At 40.6% G+C, this 19,745-nt stretch overlaps 2 protein-coding genes across 3 annotated transcripts in view; one reads left to right on the top strand and one right to left on the bottom strand.

The window, feature by feature from the left end:
• ntrk3a (neurotrophic tyrosine kinase, receptor, type 3a) overlaps positions 1-19,745 on the top strand; it is a 530,438-nt gene that overhangs the window by 197,982 nt on the left and 312,711 nt on the right. The window lies entirely within an intron of this gene.
• pard6a (par-6 family cell polarity regulator alpha) overlaps positions 2,102-19,745 on the bottom strand; it is a 41,909-nt gene continuing 24,265 nt past the window's right edge. Inside the window, exons 3-6 of one of the 2 annotated variants that reach the window (XM_046037702.1) lie at positions 13,169-13,458; positions 11,144-11,269; positions 9,574-9,773; positions 2,102-7,562 (exon numbers count right to left, since the gene is read on the bottom strand). In XM_046037702.1, the coding sequence (XP_045893658.1) occupies positions 7,241-7,562; positions 9,574-9,773; positions 11,144-11,269; positions 13,169-13,458 (938 nt within the window). In that variant the 3' untranslated portion in view covers positions 2,102-7,240. The remainder of the gene's footprint in view (positions 7,563-9,573; positions 9,774-11,143; positions 11,270-13,168; positions 13,459-19,745) is intronic. The other variant, XM_046037703.1, reaches the window with a different exon arrangement.

The raw sequence follows: 19,745 nt of genomic DNA, 5'->3' as shown, positions 1-19,745 counted from the left end.
TGTTGTATTGATCAAGTGATCGATGAAAGTTATCACACATAGCATTGCAGGCAAGCTCACATTATCTAGTTTAAACCAACTAAAACACAAAATCACTGTTCACATCACACTGTTTCACATGATTTTCTTTAATGTTACGTACATACACGTCATAGCTTATGTAAGACAGCTGCTTTTCGCAGGAAATCTGACCAGTCCTTCACATAGAAAACTGGCCCATACAGGCTGTTATAGGCAACTGAGAACGTTGGTGAATGCTTAAATTTTTAGGTGGCCTTACAACCTGATGACATATATGCAATAAATATGTTATAAATATATTTAAATTCCTTTTAAAAACTCAAATGTCCCTTTTAAAGGTGTGGCTGATTTAATCGGTTACAGCTCAAAGTGGCGCGGCAGTCATAAAATATCTTGAAAAAGTCTTGAAAAGGTCTTAAAAAGGTATTGAATTTTACTTCAAGATTCCTGTATATACCCTGGGGGGGTCTTTCAATCCTGGTGACCAAATAAAGATTTTCATGATAACTAAAAAGGATCAGTTCATTATTTCTATTTATTTATTTATGTATGAATTGCATTTGTCAAGTACAAGTTCATGAGGGACATGCCAACCATGTCAACTGAAAAAACAAGATTTGTGATATAAAGATAAAATGTATGTAATGTTTTTACACTTTATTAAGGGGATATTTCAAGTGATACAAAAAGCTTTTAAAAAAGATGTTATTGACCCAATAGATGAATTACACTTAAAAAGGTCAGAAGGACTCAAATCATGCTGGTTTTGTGCAATGACTCTGTTACCAACTGCTGCTTTAGAAGAACTCAAGACGTAGCATTGATAACTCAGGAAGTTGTGGAGATATCTACCTGCATGCTTTTAGCAGGAGAGGCTGGATTGAGTTAAAGGCACTGGAGGAGTCAAAGACCACGATCATCCCACTGTTGAACCTATTGAAAAACACCTTCAACTTCTTAACAAACTCCCAACCAGCTAGCTAGTATAGGATAACATTGCACAGCTAGCAGTAAACATGCTAGCAGATCAGCTGGCTAGCAGCAGGGCTAGCTGGGTAATGCCATGGAGGCAGTCACGTGACCCTAGCTTTGAAGGCTGTAGTGGTCCCTTGAGAGCCAGTGATGTACAGTCTTGAGACCAGGTGACCCAATGAACGAAGGCCTTTTGCACGACTGTAGCCTGATAAGCTGCGCTGGCTGCCTAAACCAGAGCCACAAAACCTCCATCTGAACACTGTGACCTCTCTGTTTCTCTTTCTCTGTCCTCTTCACAACCTCGCCCCATTTCCTCCAGCCATTTAAACACCCTCTATTCGCCTCAGTTAAGCAAACAGCAGCAGTGCTTGGGTTAGCTAATCCTGTAATGGATATCACCGGCTGATTACATTTCTGGCCAGACCAACCCTGCTAGGTTTCATCACGCTGCTGCTGGAGTCAGTTTAGACATGTCTTCCTTTTTTCTTCAGCAGGAAGGCTGGGAGAGAGCGATGTGTGAACTGAACCCTACGTTCACCTTGAAGGAGGTCTGGGATCGACTGTGGGCCCTGAAAGTACACATGTTGCGAGCAGATATCTGCTGCGGAGGTAGGTAGAGAGGGAGTACAAATCTTGGCCCGTTTCACCTCTGGTGCACCTTGGACAGCACCCACATATGATGGTACTTTGCACTACAATGCAGTGTTTTCTGTCACTTATTTGGAAGAAGCAAAACTAGAATATTCACTCTGTAAAAGTTCAAAGATAGTCATTCACATGGATTAAAAAACAGGTAAGCAAGAAAGAAAAAATGGAAAAAACAGAAGTGTTGCCATTAAAAGAATGGAAGGGAAGGAGAAATGAAAGAAATAAAGGAAAAGAATGGAAGAAAGAAGGAAAAGAAAGGAACAGGAAGGGGGAAAGAACGATAAAACAAATGGAGGATGGCAGGAAAGAAATGAGAGTGGTCAAAAGGAAAGGTAGAAAAGAAAATGCAGAGGAGTAAATGAAGGAAGCAAGGTAAATGCATTATGTAAATGAAAACAGAAAGATTTATTTATGCCTTTTAATAATACTTTATTTTTGATAATCATCTTATTTAATCTCCAAATGACATTCACAGTTTAGTGACTGCACATAGAAACCAACTGTGTTCAGCGCAGGTTACTCATATCACACGTCTAACAAGAAACCTTCAACGGGCTCGTTTATCCTGCTGTCCTCATCACCTGACACAACCTGCTACATCAACTGCGTACTGAACATCACGCAGGTCATGACATCCAATGAAACGCAAGTATCCTCATTCAAAAAGGCACTTCCTTTGTTTTGTAAAAGCTTGTACAGTCAGGGGAGGACATCTTCATTTTTTGCTTAACCACACGACCATCCAAAACATCTCCAAGCTGACCTGCTATCATAATGTGAATGGGCTACATATGGAGTTACACAATGATGTTACACTGAGGAGTTTGGCAACATGATCATCACATGCAGACTGGCTGTTAGTCAGACATCAGCAGTACCGTTTAGCTTCAGGGACCATTTTGCATCACCAGAACGACTCGGGACAGCGGGAGAACCAATGTAAACTCAGTTTATCCTGCTTGTTTTCTTTTGTTGTTTTTTTTTTTTTTTACATGTAACAGTAACTCGAAACAGATCCAGTTACATGAGCTCAGGGTCCTTTATGGCCATTAATTAAAGGAACAGACTGGTGTATTGAGATATGTTTGTTTTCTTATCCAAAGATGAGAAGATTAGCATCGGTTTCATCTCCAGGTCCAGCTAGTGTTTAGCCTAGCTTAGCAAAGAAAAGGGTGGAAACTGATAACTAGCTCCATTAAAAGATGTTTAAAAAATCGTTTTTAAAAAATTGTTTAAACCAGGTAACTACGACAGGACTCAATATGTTGCATGCAGCAGTGTAGCCAGACGCAAAAAAACAAATCATTGGAGACTCCAGAATTTTGAGCTGACCTGAACACTCTGCTTCTGGGTGAAGTGAACGTTCTTAAAGCCCCCAACATGGAATTCGGGACAGCCCAACCAGAATTTCTGGGCAAACTACTGAACTTAACACACAACTGATTTAGTTACAGTCCAGGACACACTGTTGTGTGTTACAAGCAAATAGGTTACAAGGACTGTGTTCCTGTAACATGAACCACACTGAAAGAAAGGGTTTGACAGGTGGAAGTCCAGCTTCATGAGGTATGGCAGATCCAGGCTCAGTTTTCCACAATACATTCTTGACATAGTTAAGGTGATGAATAATTACACTGTATCCAAATCAGCTCCATACCATTTGGCTGTTATAGAAATCAAACAAAAAAATAGCTCCAACACTAACTGCTCCTGAACACATCATTTCTTGTTTTTACAATTGTAATTTTATTCAGCAGACAAAATACGTATAAATACACAGTTGGAGTAAGACAGAGTAAGGGGCTAGGCTTGCAGTTTCCCCCGGTTCTATTCTTTGTGCTAAGCTACAATAAGCCCGTCCTGGGTCCACTGGAGATTCACTTGACTCTGGGTGAGACTGGACTGTTTCTTTGTTGGCGTACACTCCGAATTAGTCTGATAGGGGCCCATAAGCAAAAATTAGCTGATGAGGCCCCCCCCCCCCTCCCCCAAGTTAGTACTTGTGATCATTGACTACACACAGATTTTAATAAAAAAATAAATCCCCTGTAAGCACCTTAGCAATGGAAATATTACAGGTAACAATGCAGGAGCCACTTTCATGGCCTTATCAGAGTATATTCAGTGTACATTAAGTGTCCATGTAGCCAAACCAATTTATTGCCACACAGTGATGCTGGGGCCTTTGGAGCCCTGGTCCGCTCCAATTGGCCCAGTTGATAATCCAGCCACGCGTACACTAGATTTTAGTTCAGGTTACATGCTTGACACAAAATGTTAATCATGTAACAGCAAGGGAAAATGATCCCTCCAACTATGGAGTTATAAGCCATGATAAGCACCTATGTGACCCTGGAATGACTGTGCTGACATGCACACCAACGGTACTTCGTTTGGGGGAATATTCCAGGATTTCCATTATTAACATGGTACATTGAGGCATGCGAGAATTTAATTTTAAGCTAAACTTTGAATTCTGAAAAAGACGTCCTTGATCTTTAAGCCACTAGAACCACATTTGCTAAAGAAAAACAGAACACTGTGTGCATGTTAACACATTCAGCAGCAACCTATCACACACTGTTCACCTCAGTTGCCCGTCTCCTCTCATATACAATTTAAAAATACAAGAATAAGAAAAATACTCTCCATATTTTACACATATTATAAAATTTTCTCTTACATAAAAACTTCTCCCGGGTAATGAAAATCTCCCTCGTTTCATAATCTCACATTTACATTTTACAGTAACATACATTAAAATGAAAATGGACTGTGTGTGTGTGTGTGTGTGTGTGTGTGTGTGCATTAAGCAGTTGTTGACATCAAACACAATATTCTGGTCAGGTGCACTTGCTTTATCTTTCCTGGCTCTTGAACAGCATCAGTGGACTTGGATGACATATTAGGCACCCCTAATGCCTTCCTTAAAACTCCTCCAGATAGTTGCTAGTAGCATTTTAACAAGCAACGTGATCAGAAAGGCTGTGTGTAAAACCTGCTGACCAAAGTGGAGAAAACTTGGATTAGTGCTTAAAGGTTTCATTTCTAAAACTCAGTACCATGTTTTAACGATAATCAGCAGCCAGGGATTGACTGGAGAAGCTACAGCTGCTTCTGGCTCCATGGCGGCTCTGCCTTTATTCAACTGAATTTTGGCACGTCAGGAGACAGTTACATTTGGCTGTTCTATACACACAGACCAGTGCTGGGATCAGTTGTGGTGTAGGACTGCTACAGGAAAACACAAAGCCCAACCAAACCAAACTTTAAATTGGTAATTCTTTTGTGTAACTGTATGGTTTAGCTGTGAAACGTAAGGAAAGGGTGACAATGAGGAATTGTGTGGAAAAGCGTGACAGCTGTCTCATATAAACGGGTCCAACAAGGATTGAACGCGTGTCCGCTAGACCAGCGCACACATCCCCTGTCAGAAAGAGATATTAGACAAACCGCTTTATCTTTGCGGGAGCTTTAAGCTTCGTGCTTCGTGATCCTTTGAAAAGGTCGTGGCTCTCATGGAAATCAATTCTTTCTTTTTTCCGATAAGAGTTCAACTCGATTACCTCTCGGTGTTAACAGCTGGCTCACAAACTGCTTCACTCACAAATGGCAACTATTTACCATATTAGTTGCTTTTAACCAGTTAAAATCACAGTTCTTTCAGTGCATTAAATGGCTCTTATGTCTATATGGTTTGCTTGACTTGTGTTCAACATGGAGCATAAACTGGGTTTTCCTCTGCCTTCTCCAGGGCACAGTGACTGTTCTGAGCAGGATTACATCAACACGGCACTGAAGGAGCATTGACACTGTCAGAGGACACTAACACAAGCACACTTAGGGTGTTATGACTTGTTTAATTTCTGATGAATCTTAATCTATTGTATCCAGTATAAATGCAGTTGGGGCAGGCTGGCATCACCCAAGGCCAAGCTGGCGGAGAGGATGCACGTCTTCTGTTGGACGTCATGTAGCTGATATTATTTTGTAAACATTATTGTGACATTGATTCCATTTGACAGTCAGACCAAAAATATTTTGGTGTAATTGGAAGCAGAATGTGAGATAGAGGAGTCAGTAAAGAAAGAGCGCAGTGTGTGACTGAGTCAGCCAACATTTCTGACTGTAAGGCAATACCCCCAGAGCTCCAACAACAAAGACTGGACTCACACACACAGGTTCATATGACCCAGATAAGAGGGCCTCTGTGTCCCATACTGCACTGCTCTCAGTCTGAAGGTCCTTATTCTGGCCATACTCCCTGATGTTTAACAGTGTGTTTGTGTGCATATGTATGTGTATATGTGATTAGAGTAAGTTCGGTAGGAAGGGAGGCTGGTGTCTCTGCTCTTTATATATATTAGTGTGTAAATCATGAAGAATACTCGCTGTGTACCTGCATCAGCCATGTGACATACCTTTCCATCTCCCCCTGCCCTTTTGTCTGAATAACAGCTGCTGAAATTGTTTTAAAAATCTGAATAATGTAACTGTGCTTCCATATGTGCAATGCCAAAGCTGTCTAATAATATAGTCAACTGACCACCTTTTTTTAATAATGTAAAAACATGTATTTGCAATGTATATTTCATTTTAAATTAAACTAATGAGATGAATCAACATTATTGTCTGATTGATTAAGTGAATTACAAGAAATTTAAAAAGCAAATAAAAAAATGGCTAATACCTCTCACTTTAACTGGTTCAGACACGTAACGTTTCCTTCTCTCTGTTCTGCTGTCCTGTACATAAGTTGGATTTTTGGGATTTCTAACACAAACCAGGGCACTATTTCAGTGTTACAAGTAAAACGACCAGTGCAAAGTGGTACAGCACAGACTGTGGGAGTCTTCACTTGCTGTGACTGAAGGTGATTATAGAGCAGAGGCTGTGGTGATTCACTAATATGCTCTCTACCAATCACAAGAATAAAAAGTTTAAAACAGTTGGAGGTGCTTGCACTGGTTGTAGTGCTGCCACGGAAATAGAGCCCTTATTTCATTGTCTTGTTGTACTGCAGTTAACAGGGATGTTTGTTTCTGCTTGTTTGTTGGTTTTGTTATACTTCACCAGCAATTTTGGGATAGAGATGATTTCTTAAGTATGCTGACATCAAACTGACTCATGGCCTTTACAAGAGCATTTTCAATTATTTCACAAAGTTGTTGTCCACACTGATCAGTTAACACATTATGGCATTTCAATCATTTCTCTGGGGTGAATATAAACCTTTTTTTTTACGTACAGAACCTGATATTTCAGCTCTGTACATCAGCTCAGCCACATGTTGCAGACATATCAAAAGTCAGTGTTGTTTTACCTGTAGATTGTGAAAGCCCATAATCCACCAAGGCTGGCAAGGGGTAAGAAGTTAGCAGAACCCTCTGCGGTGCTGTCAGTGTCAAACACTCAGAGTCAGTCCACTTTACAAGATGAACTATCAGAGAACCAACAGCAAGAACCTTTAAAAGAAAAGGTGCTGCTGAGTCTGGCTGACGGAAGCACAGCCATCTGTAATTGTCATGGTTACAGCACTCTGTGGTTATATTTCATTGCTCTGACTGTTACAGTGTAGCTGTCAGTGTTGCCGTGGTTACAATGTTATTATGTTTCCGTCTTCTCTCATGCTGTCTTGACTGCTACTAGACGTGTGGGCAGGGTTTCCGTTGTGATTGGACATCATCATGGAGCTGTCACTCAGGGATGCCCCAACGCTATTGGGCAATGACACACTCTGTGGGAGGGGCCTAACCACAGTGGCGTTGTGCGGCCTGTTGCTAGGTGAGTCTCTGTTGAGGTTGGTATTGTTGCTGTTGGTTACCCGGTGGGAGTCGAAGGGTGTCAGACAGTCATTCTCCAGAATGAGGTCGCCATCGTCATCTTCATCGTCACTGTCGCCCTCTGCAATGCTGTTGCTGTGGTAACAACAGACAAGAGAGCAAATAATGATTATAGAATTAATCTAGAAATGCACTGACAGAGAAATGCGGTCTGTTGAACCTTCATTTATCTGTTTTTGTCCACTTTGTTCATCTGATGAACTTGAGTCCAGTATTGTCTCTCTGTTAGCTCTGTTTTAGTCTCCACCAGCTCCTGAGGGAAACATCTGGCTCTTTAGCTGCAAAAGGCTCCACTGTTCACCAGTTCGTCTCTAACTGTGTCTGTCTGCTGTTTGCTGCTGAGCAGGTCGTGGCGGAGGCTTTATCAGAGCTTTGTCAGGGAAAACATCTGCCTGCTGCCGCGGCCATCACTGCGATGAGACGGAACCACAACAATAAAGTTGTGGCTGTAAAAACCAAAATAATGTGCAGGGAGAGGCTTACAGTAAAATCTCATAGAGCTGGGGGGAACTGCAGAGTTGGTGATAATTCTGTTTGGTGTATGGTTGATTAATGCTGGTTTTCTGTTGAAGTCCTGAGGCTACATTATATTGCCACAGTTTGAACTGATGTATGTGCAAACTTTTCATCGTGTTCAAGCCCAAATTGCTGGAATTTTTCATTTCTTTCTGCACTAAAGATATGAAATATAAAAAGGTAAGTGAGGTTTTAGCCACTACAAGACTGAGCCAGTGAAACCACTCTATAATAAATACTGTTTGGTTGTCATAAGCCAGACCTTATTTAGTTGTTTCACCGCTTTGAAAACATGAATAATTGCTTATGAACTCAAAGTCTGATACTAATGAATCTTGTCCCATCTGTTTGGGACAGACAGGGGGGGTTTGGTTCATCGCTGACATCACAACAGATCATGGGGTGTCGCAGTGAAGATGTTTACATTTACGCTTGTAATTCTTTAACCAGGAAAGGCTTTTAAAAAATGTGAATTTAAATGTTCTTGTAGACATATTATTTTAGGGCTGCTGTCGTCATGTTCGATTACTTAACCACAAAATGGGTGCAATTTAATAAAACATAAAAAAGGTGTGTGTGATGCTGTCTTCTCTGTGTGCGCTGCAGTCTGCTCATTATCTCCGCCCACACGGGCTCTCGCATGTGGCTCTACAGACATATGGGCCTACTGTGCAATCAGAAAAATGATTCATGGGCAGTGTGCAAGTAACTTTTAAGACAACAACCTACAGTAACCCCCTCCCTGCCCCACCGATAATCATTCAAAACATAGTCGGACTCGCCTCCGGAGCACCGAGAGAAATTCCGGTGACAGAGACAGGGAGACTGCAGACGAAGCGGTCAGACAGAAGAAAAGTGGGAGAAGATAAGGAAGGTTTGAGTATGGTTCGCCGGCCATTTAACGTTAGCTGTATCTGTTTTGTTGTTCAACATGTTTTCACAGAGCCGACGTCCTTGCCAGTGACTTTTCGTCAGCTGACCAATCACAGCCTGGATGGAGAGGGACATTAAAAAAAGTTTCATGTGCTACAGCAAATCATTAAATGTTGAACAATATGGTTATTGACAAGGTAGTTCATTGCATTAATAAATAGAAACATATGTAGAGCCTTTTTCTTGCACGTGGATTTAATAAATAAAAACAACCCACAGAAATGAAACAGCTGTAACTGGATTTAATATTCAACTAGTGCTAAAATAGTACACTATTATATGAAATTCGAATGAATGTAGTATTCAATATATTATTGTTATACTAACAGTGTACTATTAACTAGACATTATACTCTTTATTTGATACACATCCAGTTCCTCCTCCAGGTTGTGGATAGAGACTCTGCATTAGACAGATGTACATGAAGCCAGTGTGCCAATATGTGCTGCTTCAAGCTGCCTCTTTCTGACAGCAAGCTGCTCCCCTTTACTGTTTTACTAGTTATTGTTATAAATATTGTTTATTGTTAACTTGTAAGTCCTTGTTTTGTGGATTTTCTTGGCATGAATGAGCACAAAGCTGGCGCATAAAATCAGCAGCTTCAGTCTAAGTCCCTCTGTCCTGTCCATGTCATACCTTGCAGTAATGGGGTTGCTCTGAGAGGCGGGGCTTGGTGAGTCATGTGACAGAGCGGAGCTCGTAGATCCAGCTGAGCCCACAGAACCAGAGTTGCCTACTGAAGTTTTACTCCCACGATGCACCACATTGTTCCTCTGGTTAGCCGGTTTGACAGTCACTATGAGGTTGTGACTGTTGGCCACCATCATGTCCGTAACCTGAAATGACAGATATACCAATCAGAGATGTCTCCAAAGTTCCAAGGCAAATGTTCTTAAAATATATTTACAGCAGTGGGACAAAACATTTGGTCAATGATGTGTTTGTTTGTCGATTTACCATAAAATAATGCCCAGAATTAAGAACACTTTGTTAGTTAGTTGCTAGTTTCACAATAAAAGAAACCCTGCCAAAAACAAGAAAAACATCCTCCTTACTATGTGTGAGATCCCTGAAATGATCAATGATATTGATATGAATACTGACAGGTTAATGCATTTGGTTAATAGGGCTATCCCCGACTAAGGATTTACTTTGTAGAATCAGATTTGTCAAGTGTTGCCTAGGTAAGCCAGGTAGCCAAGGTAGCTCCGCTTTAATCTTGAGAAGCTGCATAGCTTTATCGCGGTTCTTCGCGGGTCTGTTTGAAGTAACTAATATTATATCGTTTAAAAACGATATAATATTCTTTGTGTGGTCCATCGATGGTGATAAATGATCCGAAAGTCCCGCGAGGTGCGGACAACTCAGCACAACACCAAGGTGTGCTGTCTCTCAACCTGACCACACACACTTGCATTGGCTACGTAATACACATACACAGCTACGCCCACACATGCGCTCTGACACCCCTTTCCTTAAGGGTTAGGGTTATAATTTTGGATTTTGTTCACGCACTTTAACCACTTGACGCCTGAATTTTATTACAAAAAAAAATTTGATTTGCGTTTTCACTTGCTTTCTAGCTGATGTTAAATTATGTGAAGATTGTTAATTTGTCTATGGAACATAGAAAAGATATCAATTCAGGTATGATGTAGGTATGATGCAAATTAGTGCCAACAGGCATAAACGAGAAACCAGGGCTTGCAAAAGATTCCTAGCTACGTATGGAATATGCACAAACAGGCATTGGGGAATACAAACGCTATCTCAGCTGCAGTCTGAAAGGAAGAGGTGTGATGCGAATTCGCGACAATCTGCGGTAAGGGGTTAAAAATAATTATTAAAAGCATCTTTCTTTTCACATTTTTATTTCCATCATTATATGTTGATATTTACATCATAATAGGCTGTATATTAACTTACTGGGAGGTAGTTCTGTGTAAAATCAGACTTTGAGCACCCCCATATCGCAAAAATGGTATGATCCTCGTTTCATCCGCCCATCGAAGCATCAAATCTTTGACTATTCGGGGTCAGCCCTAATGATTAACAATATTACAGTGTAACAGTACATAGTATATTTTGGCTTTTGCCACAAAAAAAAGATGATGATGAAAAATGTACACATAATTGGTTGAGCCAGTTTTGAGTGAACTCTGGTACTACCGTCTCCAAGAAGGTTCATTTTGGACCCTGTATTTACCTGATCTAAAGATTTCCCTGCTACATCGATGCCGTTGACCTCGAGGATCTCATCATTAACTCCCAGCAGCCCTGTGCTTTCTGCTAGCCCGCCACGTACCAGACGGGATATGAACACCCCTGGAACCTACAGGAGGACAGAGGAGAAGGAAAAAGAGAAGATCAAATGTCAAATGCTACACAACATGTTTCACAACCTGAGAACCTAGATTTCATATTACCAAATCTACGACACATACAGCAGACAACATGTCCAAATCTTTTCTATATTATTATATTAATAAGCTCCTTTTCTGGCATTGGCTTTGTACACAGCTGCAGAAACATTAAGTGTCATTTCAAAAATGTTTGTAGTCCTCATATTAAAAACAATGATAAATTACAATATGATAGGAATGAGTTGGTCTGTCCTTATGTACCTGCATGTCTTTATGTGCCAGAGGGACTCGTGTAGGTGTGGGTAGCGTTTATGTCTGTGTGCTACTGTATGCTTCTATGTTGTTCTTTTGAAATTGTGCCTAATAATATCCACAATGTTGCCCTGTTTACTACATATTTCTGTTAACATTTTTATCCCCCATTTTATTGCTGTGTTGTATGCTTCTGTGCTGCATGTATTAATTACCTAGCAATGTAGCATTATTATTGTTATGTCTTGTTTGATATATTTACTAACATTAATAATCATTTGTATTACTATCCTGCATGCTTTTAACTATTACAACAATTTTTCAAATGTAAATATTGTATTCTTTGTTTATCACATCTGTACAGGGAGTAGAGATGAAAAATAACCTTATTATGGGTTTATTGATACTGTATGCACCCTGTTAAATAACCCAATAAAATAAAAAATAAATTTAGCTTCTCCTTCAGTATTTTCACATCAGTTGAGTCTCTTTTAAAGACATCAAAATTAAAAATCAAGTAATCAAACGTCACACCGGGAAAGTGCTATCAAAACAAATGAAATATACAGTGTGAACACACATTGCAGAGAACAGAATAAACACAAAAAAGCCAAACTCCTACTCCTCCAAATTTAGGATTCTCTAACTTCAACAGTCATGAATGTGTGCCACTCCCACTATGATACCTGGTCACATGTGCTCTCCAGTGAATAATGCTCTGTAATGAGGTGCATTAACACAACTTGGCCTGTACAATGATTATTATGTTGTATACAGCTCAAAAGTGTATGCTCCTACTTGTATCACTAGTGCCATGCTTTGTAATATCTCAATTTTATGTTTACATAGCCAATGCGAGTGTGACATCAAAACATGTCCATAAACTCTCTCCGTGTTTGGTCATTAGTTATCTGGTACACACAAATTAATTGCTTGAGATTGCATCTAATGAAGGCAGCAAAGGCAGAGGAACTCTCTGAATCCTTTCTTAATCATCATCCTGACCTTCTTACCCAGTTACTAAGTTTGGCTGAATGGCCTGCTCTATGTTGAGTCTCTGAGTTTCTATTTCACAAAGACTGGTGCGCACTGTGAGAGAATTTACCCTTCCCATCATAACATTCTATAATTACTTAGGACCGGAGGGTCAAGAAAAGTTTTCTTTAAGAAACAACGCTAACAAATGCAGTCTTAAAATATGTATTATTGTCAGGATGAGAAGAGAAGCTGAGACATATTTCAGAAATGTAACTGGCAGCATAATCAGGAGTGCAGGAGGTGGTTTCATTTGAGGTGTAGGTAAGATAAAATCTGTGTTTATTTAATCTGAGGGAACAGTATGAAAAACAAAGTGATCAGTCTTTCTAACAGAACTTTGTATTAAGTTCTCACAGCTGACATTAAATGATTCAGTACTGACATTAGTGGCATGATTCATGCCGCTAAGACCAATACATATGCTGGCCTTCCCTTTTCTCCCTCTCTCTTCTCTCAGAGTGAATCTTTTCAGAGAAAATGAAGGTCTCCTACTGGCCCAAAATAACAATGTTGTCAGCTTGAAAGGTGTGAAGTTATCTAGAATGGTAAGTAGGTTAAAATGAAATCCTTTATCTCACCTTCTCTACGCCCTGTGGTGTCACTCGCATGCTCACCCCATCACGGATGTAGAAGCCCAGTGGTTTGTGGGTACCGTGCTTGTGGAGTCGTACACGTCGGTGTGTCTCGGGTAAGATGTCCACGTCAATGATAGATGAGATCTGTCTGAAGTTCTGCGGCATTCCAATCATAAGGCCCGGTTTGTTCTTTGAGTGGGTGGAGCCTGAGCCAGTGGTGCGCAGTCCTGTTAAGCCCAGCCCCTTTTTACGCCTCTGAAGGGAGTTGGTGGCAAAAACTACAGGTTCATCCTCTAAAAAAGACACACAGAAGGATAGAGAGAACAGTTAATTATTTATGTATTTATTCTAAAGGAATATTTCAACAATCTGATGACTGACTTAGATGTGGAAGCAACAGAAATGTGGGCATAAAAATTATCCTTGTGTCCCTGATAGATCATGGACTCCTTACTAATACTTCAGCATTCAGTACACACAGCTTTATGCAGTTTTGTTACCGTAATATACCAGACGTATGGGCAATGTTCTATTTATACTGAGGGAACATGGAGCTGTTTTGAGTTTGAAAAGGGACTATCGAGCCGCACATGAATTAAGTCCAATGGTATATAGTTAATATAGTTTTTTAGTTTAGTGGCATGTGTGGAGTTAACACCTCTGACACTGGAAGCCAAGAGTGGACTGGGAGTATTTTTCCCGGTGGGCCGCTGGACAATTGGGCCAATAACCCACATAGTATTAAAACAGAGACAAAAACTGCAGTGGAAAAACCATTGGTATGTGCCTTGATCGCCTAGCCAAAAGTGTGTGGTTACTAGCCCAGATGTGAGTGGGGCGGGGCTGTTTTCATATGATTGGCTATGTCAATCAATCACACACTCTACTTCAGAACATAATGAAAAGCTTGAAATGTGGGCCTGGTTATGTGTGCTTCAAAAATCGTGGATAAAAACAACCACAAACAACACAAAGGTGGTGCTGAAGGGTTGAGGGAGAAAAAACCGTTGCTTGAGGCAGGTGCAGCCAAGTGCCTCAAAATGAGAGCCTTTTCTTTTGGTGCTGCTGCTACTTCTACTGCAGAGACAGCAGTGAGTATGCTGGCGGCCCCAGTACTAACACTGACACGGTGAACATGAGACGGGCAGAGGAGATGACAGCAGAGTATGACTGATGATGCCAAGGCTTATTTGGCTAGCTTGCTATTTATCTAAGGTGATATCTGTTGCAACCGAGGTAGCTAACAGTTACACAGGTATCAATGAGATTAATGTGATGGCTTACTGTTTTTTTGTTTGATTAGCTTAGACACTAACCACAAGTCAGATATGTTTCTGGGTAAATAAAACATAAACCACAAAAATGATAAATGTTGGTCTTCAAACTGCTGTGGCCACTGTCTAGGTGAAATTATCATTTCTACGACTGTTGCTTACCTTGTCTGATGTTAAAGTTGGCCCCTGACTAGTACTACTAGCAGGTAACTAGTATACTAAGAAAGTTATATTTATATCCTAACATTATGTACTAATATCAATCCTACCATTCTAATATTTTACTGATAGCGTTATGTTTTTGTGGTATAGTAATCCTTATAATAATTATAATGCAAGTCACGAGCTTGAGAGTTTGTGTATTGGTCATCTTTTTTTTTGGTGCAGAAAAAAATTATTGTCCATATCATTTACAGTTTTTAGTAAAATGGCCTGTAGAGTGTTCCAGGCAGTATTGTTTAATACCATGTCTCTAGCCTGAGATGACTACTTTACTTGAGGAGAGTTAGATATGTGTTTCTAGTTTTTAAAATGTATTTTTAAAATGTATTTTAATGGCATTTTGTGATGAACAGTAAAGAATATAAAAAATTCTCAATAATACAGGAATCAATGTCTCTAAAGGCAATAAAACCCCTCTACAAATACTTTGTCCAGAGTAGGCTAACCAGGGACAAATTCCCGGGAAGATTCTTGCCCCAGTCCGCCCCTACTGGAAGCTGAAGGAATTCCGTCTTGGATTCATATTCATTCATAACGACGTATTTTAGCTGCCTATGCCGACCATAATACAAAGTAGCTGAAACATGCAGATATTGTAGTAATAATGAAATGGAAACACTGGTAGTAGACTTTCACTAAAATCCAGATTTGACAGAAAATCTACTTTGTGTTTGGCGAGTAGGTTGTGGGAACCAACAGCAGCAGCAGTGGTGACCCCTGGCAGTCATGCACATAGATGTGTGGGAGAGAAAACCAGGGTTATTCACATACTTGCAGAGTACCATCACAGGTTTATCTAAATAATCTAATCAAGTGGAACAGTGTATCTGAATCTTTTTCTTCATTTATTTTAGAGGAACATTAATACAATTCAGTCCAAAAATATTATTCTCTGTGTTAAATTTCATATCTGGATCCATTACTCTGACTGTGTGTGCAAGGAGAATTTATAAATATTTGGATTACAATATTGACATCATTTTCTAATTCCACACTTCACTATGTGCATATATCTCTGTCCTTTTTTTGATTTTGTTTATTTTGCCATATATTTCTCTATGCAGCTTCAATAATGAGATGACCAGATAATAAATGCACATTACTACCACTACTGATTCCACTCCTGAAAACCACTTTGGTTACTGGCTACTTCAAACTTCAGTACAACTACACGTATTACTACTATTAGTAGCCATGTTTCCCACAGGATATTGTGAGACTGCGGTGGGTGGACTTCTGACCTTCTAGGGGGGTCCTGGCGCATGCATCCCAGGAAGAAAATGTACATGTATGTATTTTCACATTACACTCAGACATTAGCAAGAAAAAAGTGAAACAAATATTCTCATTGATGAAGTGCCATGTCCTGAAGTAATCCTTCACATTTTTGTGAGGGATCGCACTGTGCCATAAAAAATAACAATGACAAAATACCACTGGTTAAACAGCTTTACAGTGAAGGGATTTGAATTGTGATTTGTTCATCTCCCCAAAGTCAGGGTAAAGCCACTAACCAGCTGTAGAGGAGGGTAGTGTTAGGATTGCATCTTTATCGTATCCACATTCTTATTGGTCCAGCTCTTTAGTAATACCCTTTTCCATTACTAAAAACTTTAAAAAGGCGAAACGTCTTCAAGTATCTTCAACCATGTCCAGGTACCCATGATTTTAACCTTGGATAACTATGACCAGGGTTCTGGGTCAAATTAAAAGTCCACCAATGAGGAGAATGATCATTCTGTCTAACCCACTGGAAGGCTGCAGGTTATGTTAAAAGAAAAACTCACTACTACTAGCCACAACTTTATATAAAGGCCTGGTTCTCTCTGAAGCTGAGGTAAATACAGGCCAGTGTTTGAGTATTTGTGGCATTCAAATGGCTTACTGGCAAATGATCCAATGTATTGGATATTACGCTATTATGTTAGTAACTGAAAGCATTTAATCATATTTCAACAGCTACATTAGAATGTGATATTTATTGTCAAATGCACATGTGTGTATCCCCCTGACCGTACCACCCATCCCCAGGCTGAGACTTTAACTAAGACTGCAGCCCTCACTTACTTCCCTGATTGATTAAAGATTTATATGAAAAGATTGTAGAAGCCTCTGTGTCCGAGCAAGCTGTGGAGGGTCAGGGTCTCGGGTGAGACTCTGAAGCAGATTAAACACTGACACACTGACAGATTTAATCTCAACCTATAATCCCATCCTTGTTGTTTAGCAGCAGATGATTCTTTTTTCCTCCTTCTTTGTGGTATTAGCTGCCTCCATAAGTGTGTGTACATGTATGCACACCACATGAGATGACCATTTACTGTACTCTGAGAGCATCTTTAAGCGCTGCTGTGTATTGAATAGGCAGGATGACAGGGGTCGGATTGAAAGGTTTAAAGGGCTATTCCATTCCAGATGTGACTCAGATGTGATCCCTTCAGCCACTGATTTCTGGCTGTCAGGACATGACATTTGACTCACACGGGGTTAAAAATAGGGCTGGATGATTTCACCTAAAATCAAAATCACGATTAATTGAACATTTCACCTCGATTACGATTATTGAACGATTATTTAGTTTTTGAATGTTGTTTTTTTGTAGTTGTTTTTTTTGCCCTCATGTTTCATTGATGTAAATAGACAAATAATATGCTCAACTATTAAAGCTGGGTTTATTTACTCACAGATTTCACAATAATGTTCATTAATAAGGTACGGTTGATGTGCAGACATGGTTCCCATATATTCGGCGCATCGGCGCTGCTGAATTATGAGCGCTGCTACTAAAATTTCACTCAGTTTGTCAATGCGGAACAAATGATTTTCACCTGCACACTTGTGTGAGCACGGTAAAACACGCTTTGCTAGCTTCCTCTCCTCATTCATCAAAGGACATCTACGTGACAGGTGCTATTATAAAAACACCTGTAAACTGTAAGAGCATGAACGAATGAGAGAGCGAGTGGCAGAAAGTGACAGTGAAAGTGAGCGAGTAATAAGTTGTTAGTCTGGCGGTAAATGTGCAGTGTGGGTCACAGTGTGTCCGTTAATAAAGTCTGTCTGTTGTTTCCACAACTGCGCTAGCTAACATCTCCCTGTGCATCAGACCCTGGTCTGAAGGCTGAGCAGGACAGGGCGGAGTCACGTGACTACACGCGCAGTGTTTCAAGGGAAAAGTACATGAACACACAATATTAACAGGATTAAATAACCGAAATAACCGACATGGGGAAATTATGTCGTTAGATTCATAGCGATTTACTGCACAAAACCAGTAAATCGCTATGAATCACCATCCAAAGACAGCCCCCCTACACACTTTGGTTTACTTCATGATCACTTGTTGGAAGCAACACTGCTGACAGAGTAAACTGTCTTTCCATTTTTCTGGAGGCAATGTGTCATTCCCATCACATGACTGAGACAAAGGTCTTCAATTATTCTCGTGGTTTGACAGCAACTTCCTGAAGCTCTCTGCCAGACCGCTAATGTTTACGTTTTGGACAGGAAACTGTGGGTGGAGACACATAATGAATGCTGAAGCTTCCATAGAATTCCAAGAATTGCTGGTCGTGACTGAACATTCAAGAAATGAAGAAAGATCAAGAAGGCCGTACATCTGACGCCAAAGACCATCTGAGCAGAGACAGGTGTTACCATCTCGCCCCATATACAACCTGTGATCAGAATTGATGTTTGGGACACACCTGAACACTAGCTGAAACCTACAAAAGCCAACTACCAACCTGAATACATATTTTTGTCTTGGACAGTCAGAAGGGAGCATGAACATTACGACTGTGTAAACACACTAGACAACACACGGGATCACCTGTGCACTTTTATAGGTGACAGGCCTAGATATTTATTGGTCCTTTCGGAAATTCATAGTGTGTCATACAGCAATTATCAGACCAACAACATCAACAGGCCAACAACCAGACAACTGTTTTACAAACACAAACATCGCCCGAGTGCTATACAAGTTATACTAAAGGCTTGTGCAGACTACACAACTTTCAGCATCGGCCGATGGCCGTGCCGTGCCGTTCACGCAACTTGAAGTCGTTGCGGCATTCAAACTACCTGACTGATCGGTGACAGGGACACACACACTACAGGAGCCGACAGCGGCTCTGTCACCCGACGCTGGTCTCCAAACCACGTTTTGTCAAGAAAACACACGTGAAATGTGAAACGGGAAATGAGCAATCCTGCACACAAAACAGCTGTTGTTTGTTATTATATAGATAGCAGTTATAAAGACAAAGAATCTGGGTGAAGGATGGATCAGCACACGCAGGTAGCAGGGATCGTCTGACCTACAGAGAGAGCTGGAGGGGAGTAAAAAGGTGCAGCTCATGACTGTGACGTTACATCCCAAACTCACGGCCCAAAAAGGAGAACAAGATTTTCAGCTGAGGACTGCGGCTTACTTTGGCTTCTGAACAATCAATCATGATTTCAGTTATATGGATTAAACGAAGCCTCGATGCATTTTAGTAATCGATTGAATCGATGAATCGTTTCAGTCCTAGATAAAACGCGTCAGTAACCACTGGAGTTCAGGAGGTAGACGACCCCGCAAATCCCCCCCAGAGAACGGTAAATGTGGCGTGGTCTTGTTCTAGGTGAGATCCTGGAGAGAGAAGCATGTAGGACTATTTAGCCTTCAGAAGGACCTGGAGGTGAGTGAGCTCTGTAAAACAAAGCTAAATTCAGGTAATACTCTGTTTAGCGTTCCCATCAGTCATCACACTCAAATCATATTCATAAACACCTTAACTGTCCTGCAACACTCATGGGTACTGTGGTAACAGCAAGAAGAGTTTTAATATTACAGCAAACAGTGGTTGAGCAGCCACACACTTCAAGTAGTTTCCTACAACAGCAGGACATAGTAACTGGAGTTTGTCGCTGTCACAGTGTCCGCCTCTCTGTCTCCCTCTTCAGCCACAGCTCCATTTCCCAGGCCAGATCCTACCACTCCCATCTGCCCTGCAATTACCTCATCCCTTTCACCTGAGCTTCCCCGCCCATCATCCCACCTGCACCTCATTCCCTCATTAGCCACTGTCTATATT

This window comes from Micropterus dolomieu, linkage group LG22 (assembly GCF_021292245.1).
Source record: "Micropterus dolomieu isolate WLL.071019.BEF.003 ecotype Adirondacks linkage group LG22, ASM2129224v1, whole genome shotgun sequence".
Classification (NCBI taxonomy): Eukaryota; Metazoa; Chordata; class Actinopteri; order Centrarchiformes; family Centrarchidae; genus Micropterus; species Micropterus dolomieu.
Note: the sequence above shows the minus strand (reverse complement) of the source record. Positions and strands in the feature narration are given on the sequence as shown.